The 7,621-nt window shown below is 36.3% G+C and overlaps 1 protein-coding gene across 1 annotated transcript; it reads right to left on the reverse strand.

Moving 5' to 3' along the window:
• Window positions 1-392: 392 nt before the first annotated feature.
• On the reverse strand, window positions 393-1,724 carry LOC145112306 (uncharacterized). The gene has a single exon (XM_079048482.1). It carries the CDS (start codon window positions 1,722-1,724, stop codon window positions 393-395), a length of 1,332 nt encoding a protein of 443 aa, XP_078904608.1.
• Window positions 1,725-7,621: the final 5,897 nt, after the last annotated feature.

A 7,621-nucleotide genomic window follows, 5' to 3' on the forward strand; every position in this document is an offset into this window, starting at 1 on the left:
GGGAGGCATAATAACCCTGAAACGATGGATAGAGAAGGTGGAATCAGTGTTTGAAATCTGCGGATATCCGGATGGGTGCAAGGTCAAGTTTGCGGCCTGGACATTCGTTGATCAAGCTCTCTCTTGGTGGAATCAGGGCCGGTCCATTGATTTTTAATGCCCGGGGCGAGATTCTAAACTAATGCCTTTATTTATTTAAAAAATAGTAAAAATGAAATAAATTTTACAATCAAACCAAAACAAGGTTATACAAAAAAAAGTATACATAAAATTCATCTAAAACGATGCCTCCTTGCATTTTTTGAAGCAAAAACATCTATTATTTTATCATAATCAAGACGTCGTAGGAATTGACTTTCAATACTCAAAATTGCTAATCCATTTAATCTTTCTTAAGTCATGGTACTTCGAAGATATGACTTCAATAACTTCAATTTTGAAAAACTTCTTTTCGCGGAAGCAACCGTGACCGGTACCGTCAACAAAATCTTATATGCCACCAACACATTGGGAAACATGTCCATCTCCTTTGCAAACTCCATAATTTGAATAGCTGTCCAAGGAAGTTCACTTTTGTATGCTTCATCCGGCAACATTTCCTGCAAAACTTGTAACTCAATAAATAAATCTTTTCCATCAATATCAAGTTCCTCACCATTTGTCAAACTAGTTTCAAGTTGCTTACAACATTTTTTTAATTCATCATCAAGTAAAGATTTTAACTTTGAACCATCAAACAAAAATCCAAAAATGGATTCAAAATGTTGCATTTGCTCAAATCTACTTCTCAATTGAGTTAGAGCCACATCTACTATAACAATAAAATAATCAGTTCTAAATTTTTCTTGAGATGATTGTTGTTCTCTTTCGGTATTTGGAACTTCATCAAATTGTTTTTTTCTACTATAAACACGTTTGATAGGAAATTTTGGTTCAACTCCAATATTTTCTGCTATGTTTTTAGCCTCATTAATAGCAAAGTCAAACCCATTTTCCCTATATCTTTCAAAATAATTAACTAATCCCTCTAAATTTTTTATTGCAACATCAAGAATCATATCTTTGGATTGTAATTTTTTACTTACCAAATTAATTCTAAATAAAATTTCATGCCATATCACTAAACTTAAAATAAATTCAAAATTAGAAAATTCACCATCTACTAATGATTCCGCATCTCTACAAACCTTACCATCATCACTCACTTGAGCTAATTTTGTTAATGCTTCTTTTATTTGAAAAAGTTGAGTTTTTATTGCTTTAACACTTTCAATGTGACTTTCCCAACGAGTAGTAGACAATGATTTTAGGGTTAACTCATCTACATGCTCAAGTAAAACACTCCATCTATGTGTGGAGCTAGAAAAAACATTATATATTGTTTGACAAGTACCAAAAAAAGTTTTAGCTTTATGACAAGAGTTTGCCATATCACACAAAACTAAATTTAAACTATGACATCCACAAGGCATATAAAAAGCTCTTGAGTTTATATCAAGCAATCTTTTTTGTACACCTTGATGTTTGCCTTTCATATTTGCTCCATTATCATATCCTTGTTCTCGAATACAATTAATATCCAATTCAAGAGATTTTAAAGCATTTTGTAAAACATTAAAAAGTCCTAAACCGGATGTATCTTCTACCATTAAAAACTCTAAAAAAAACTCTTCTACTTTTATTGGAACATTTGCAGCATCAACACATCTAATAATCAAAGTCATTTGCTCTTTACGACTTGCATCCGGAGTGCAATCAAGAATTACCGAAAAATATTTTGATTTTTTTATTTTTCTAATAATTGCACTTTTTACTTCGGATGCCAACAATTCAATTAATTCATTTTGAATTTTATGACTAAGGTAATGAAAGTGACTTTTTTTATCTTGAATAAGTTGAAAATGGTGTTTCATTATTGGATCAAACTCAGCAATCATTTGAAGTACACCTAAAAAGTTACCATTAGATTTTTCATATATTTTTTCATTAGTTCCACGAAAAGCCAAATTATATTCAGCTAAACATTTTACAACAGCAATAATGTTGAGTATCTTTTTTTATTCTTTCTTGTAACTCTTTATCAATTGTTTCATTTTTACTTAACCTAAGTCGTTTTTGTGTCCAAGTTTTTAAATTAATCATGTGTTCAGAACTATGTTCATGTTCATTTAATTTTTCACTAAGATGTTTCCAATCATTAATTCCTTCGGTTGCCAAATTACTTCTAGATCTAGCTGTTTTAAATAACTTACAACAAAAACAAAACACTTTATCAAGTTCTTTTGAATACACCAACCACTTTCTATCATAAGAGTCACCATTCCTTAATTTACGAATATAAAATTCACAAGAAAAATGTCTACCTAGTGCATCTTTAGGAAAATTTTGTTATTTTCAATTTCCCTAATAGGCCATTTTTCTACAAGCAAATCTTTCATTTTTAAATCTAACTTATCCCATACTCTTGGATCAAAAATATTAATATCACTAGATTTATCAACAAAATCATTATTTTCATGATCATTAGAATTTTCAATAGGTTCATTAGAAGTTTCAATTTGACCTTTAGAATTATCAACAAAATCATTAGTTTCAACATCATTCGTATTTTCATCATTATTTTCATTTCTAACAAAATACTTATTTAAAGATCCTTGTAATTTATTAGTAAGATCTTGTTCTTTTCGTTTTCGTTTTCTATTTTGAGCACTAGATGGTTGTTTTCTAGGAAACATATTTAAACTTCACAACAAAATTAAAAATCAAAAAGATGTAGTAACAACAAAGAAGGATACAACCTGAGATTAGCAATCCGTGAGATTAGCAATCTATATCCACAACCTGAAGTTAACAATGTATCCACAACCTGAAGTTAACAATTAAATTAACATATTATTCAGAAATCAAAAACACAATCAGATTATTCAAAAATCAGAATTTAAAAAACTCAACAGATTATATTCATCCAATTATTCAGAATTCTGAATTAACATCTCAGAAAAATCAAAATCAGAATTCATATCGCATCTCAGAAAAATCAAAATCAGAATTCATATATATCGCAATGTACATATCACTATATCAGATTCAACAATAGACATACACATAACTTATCATATTATATAAAAACAATCAAAATCAACAACTTAATTTGATCATAAAGCAAGAGCAGTAGAAGAAAAAGAAAGAAAAAAATTACCTGTAAAATTAATGAAGCTTAGTGTAATCTAGGATCAACAACACTGCAAGTCTGCAATCTTGGATCAGATGAGTTGGATGGAAAGTTCACTTCTCCAGGAAGCTATATAAAAAAACTGAAATTTCAAAAACTTACTGGATTAGGAGTTATGCAAGAAATTTTCAAGTAGGTTATGCAAGAAATTTGAAATATTATAAAAAACTTACTGGATTGATTAGGAGTTAGGACCTTAGGAGGACGAATTCATCAATAGTTGTATCCACCTTTGAATCTTCGCTTTAAGTCTTTAGCACAACAGAATTAGAGAAATAGATAAACTAGTAGGGACGATTCAGACATTAAATAGATGACGATTCAGGAAAGAAAAAAAGAAGAAGTAGGCGATGGCGAGAGAGAGAGAGAGAGAGAGAGAGAGAGAGAGAGAGAGAGCCAGAGAGGGAAAGAGAAGCAAGTGTTGAAGGCTAAAGTGGTGAATCGGATGAGACAGGGCAGTATGCGATGGCGATTGGCGATCGATACAGACTAAATATTGATTTTAAACTGTAATCGTCCATGTCCATCTCCATTCTCAAGAAAGGACGCCTCGTGTTCTTCATCTTCAATTATTGGAAGTTTAGATCGAAGAGTTGGATACTGTTGTAGTTGCCGTATTAGGTCTCCAAGAATCCGCTGCCCTCTTAAGTCTTGAACGGGATGGATTTTACTGGACTAGTCTTCTTAATATGGCCCAAATATATCATAATACCTATAAGAGGCTTTGAAAAATTGCTGCCCCATTATAAATTGCTGCCCTGGGCTTGGGCCGGCTCTAGGTGGAATGGTCACGTAGAGGCCATGACACTCCCCGTGGCGAACGCGATGCCATGGGAGGAGCTTAAGGAAATGTTGTTGGCTGAGTACTGTCCAAGGGGAGAAATCCAGAAAATGGAACAAGAGTTGTGGAACCTCACGGTTCAAAACTCTGACATCGATATGTACATATCAAGGTTTAGTGAGCTATCTCTCTTGTGTCCCGGAATGATCACATCTGAAGGGAAGAAGATCGAGAGATTCATCTGGGGATTGACCACGCCAATCCAAGGGAATGTAATGTTGGGTTTTGAGCATTCTAACACTCCTATGGTGTACATGCAACCCTATAAACGTTGGATCTATGTTTTCTCTATTATACATGCAAATATTAACTATTCCAAGGTTTCATCCTAACTAGCATATTATGAAGCACCTATACTACAAAGTTCTAGTTAGATGACATACCTTTTGATGTAGCTTGATGTCTTCAAGCTTTAAGAGCTTAGCCCCAATAGTGTGGAAGCCTCAAATGGAATCACAAATCACCAAAACACCTTGGAAGAACTTGAGAGAATATGTATGCACACTAAAATTGGCCCACTCTTATTTTCACACACTTGTGTCAATTTTGTCAGCCAAGGACCCCTTTATATATTATGGAGGATTAGAGTTACATCCATGTAAACCCTAATACCCATGACCTTTCATTTACATAGGATCCATGGGTTAAAAGCTCCATGGACCATCCATGAAAGCTTAGCCCAACCTAAATGAACTTGGCCCATTCCATATATATAAGAGTCCATATTTAATTAGTTCTTTTTGATCACTTAATTAATTCTAAATTAATTCTTGATCAATACTAATTAAATAATATGATTCCATATTAATATATTAGAACTTATAATATATTAATATAAATCATAAATATACTATTCTCAAAAGACTATCCATATAAATTGTGTCGGTGAAGTGCAACCCAAATGGACCATGCCGGGTCGGGTCAAGTACATACCAAATATAGTTATGGACTTAGACATTAATCCAACATGTAATTGCAGCAAACCCTGAGACGTATGATAGTGCAAAGAAGCTAGCCAAGAAATTGTACGATCATGGCAACAAAAGGGTGCCAAAGCAGGAGAAGCGGAAGTTAAGAAGGAAAGTGATAACAAGAAGGGGAAAAACAACAAGCGGAAGGGGAAAAACAACAAGCGGAAGGGAAAACAAAATTTTAGAACCATCAAAGAAACAAAAAATTGGGACTGCCCATGCTGCTACTCAGGCTACCACAACACCACATGCTCCAGCCTCATCCACACCAAATAACCCAAAGCAATACTCAGGGACCCTACCCAAGTGCAGCAAATGCAATTTCCACCATCAGGGAGAATGTAGAGAGATGCACTGCACAAGCTGCAACTGAAAGGGTCACACTGCAAGATACTGCAGGACTTATCCACAACAAAACCAACAGTCAAACAACAACAACAACAACAACAACAACAACAACAACAACAACAACAACAACAACAACAAACGCAACAACGGCAAAAACAACAACAATACTGGGGCCAGTCACACTTACTATGGGTATGGAGAAACCGGCCATTTTCGACGCAGCTACCCCAAAGCAAACAATCAGGGGGCAGGAACATTAGGAAGAGTGTTGAAAATGGGTCAAGGTGAAGCAGTGCAGGACCCAGCAGTTGTTACTGGTACGTTCCTACTTAACAACTTATACACATGCATCTTATTTGATAGTGGGGCGGAGCGAAGTTTCGTTAGTAATAAATTCAAACACTTACTAAATCAACAACCCTAGAAGCTCAACGAAGCCTTCACGATGGAAATGGCTAATGGGAAAACTGAAACAACCAAAGATGACTATGTAGGGTGCACATTAACACTAAACAATCACTCTTTTCAAATAGACTTGATGCAAGTAAATATTAGGAGTTTTGATGTGATAATCGACATGGATTGTTTAAGCCCACACCATGTTGATATTATGTGTTGCGAAAAGGCCGTTCGCCTTCATCTCCCCAATCACGAACCCTAATAATCTATGGTGATAAACCTGGCGCCAATCTTCACCTTATCTCGTGCATCAAGGCACAAAAGTGTCTACATAAGAAAAACTACGCATTCCTCGCTTATGTGGTGGATAAGACCAAAGAGGAAGTAAACATACAGGACATTCCAGTGGTATGTGACTTCCCGGATGTATTTCCAGAAGATCTTCCGGGAATACCCCCAGAAAGACAGGTCGAATTCCGAATCGACCTAATACCAGGAGCCACATCAATTGCCAAATCACCCTACATGTTAGCTCCCGCCGAAATGCAGGAGTTATCCAGCCAACTAAGTGAGTTGCTGAGCAAAGGATTCATCCGACCAAGCTTCTCACCCTGGGGAGCTCCGGTCTTGTTTGTCAAGAAAAAGGACGGATCCTTCAGAATGTGCATTAATTATAGGGAACTAAACAAGCTCACCATCAAAAATCGGTACCCACTTCCACGAATCGATGATCTATTTGACCAGCTTCAAGGAGCTAGTTATTTCTTAAAAATAGATTTGAGATCCTGTTATCATTAACTCTGAGTTCGGGAAGAGGATATTCCCAAAACTGCTTTTCGAACACGATACGGTCATTACGAATTTGTCGTGATGCCCTTCGATCTAACAAATGTCCCCGCTGCATTTATGGACCTCATGAATCGAGTATGCCGCCCATTCCTGGATAAATTTGTGATTGTCTTCATCGACGATATTCTTATCTACTCTCGAAGCAAAGAAGAGCATGGTCAACATCTCCGTCAAATCTTAGAAACCCTAAGAGCTGAAAGACTTTATGTGAAGCTTTCCAAATGCGAATTCTGGATCCGCAGTGTAAAATTTTTGGGTCATGTAGTCAGCAAGGAAGGGATTCACGTAGATCCTTCCAAGATAAAGGTCATTAAAGGTTGGGCTATCCCGAGAACCCCAACAGAAATCCGTCAATTCTTGGGTCTCGCAGGCTACTACCGGAGGTTTATCCAGAATTTTTCTAAGATAGCGAAACCCTTACCGCCTTGACACAAAAGGGTGTGTCTTTCAACTGGATGGAAAAGCAAGAAGCCGCCTTCCAAACCCTGAAGCGAGCCCTTTGTAGTGCACCAGTGCTACCCTTACCATAGGGAACTGAAGATTTCGTAGTCTACTGCGATGCTTTGAATCAAGGGTTAGGTTGTGTCCTCATGGAGCGTGGAAAGGTGATAGCTTATGCATCCAGGCAGCTAAAGACGTATGAAATAAATTACACCACTCATGATCTCGAACTGGGAGCTATGGTCTTCGCCCTAAAGATTTGGAGGCACTACCTCTATGGTACAAAGTGCACCATCTTCACCGACCACAAAAGCCTCCAGCACATTCTGAATCAGAAAGAATTAAACATGAGGCAGCGAAGATGGGTTGAGCTGCTAAATGATTACGAGTGCGAGATCAAGTACCACCCGGGTAAGGCTAACTTGGTAGCCAATGGCCTAATCAGAAAAGAATACTCAGGTCGTAGGGTGAAAACCTTAACAATCACCATCCAATCCCACCTAACGTCACAAATCAAGGAAGTCCAAACAGATGCATTGA

This window comes from Lactuca virosa, chromosome 5, assembly GCF_052849685.1.
Source record: "Lactuca virosa cultivar CGN04683 chromosome 5, Lactuca_virosa_CGN04683_v6, whole genome shotgun sequence".
In the NCBI taxonomy this organism is placed as follows: Eukaryota; Viridiplantae; Streptophyta; class Magnoliopsida; order Asterales; family Asteraceae; genus Lactuca; species Lactuca virosa.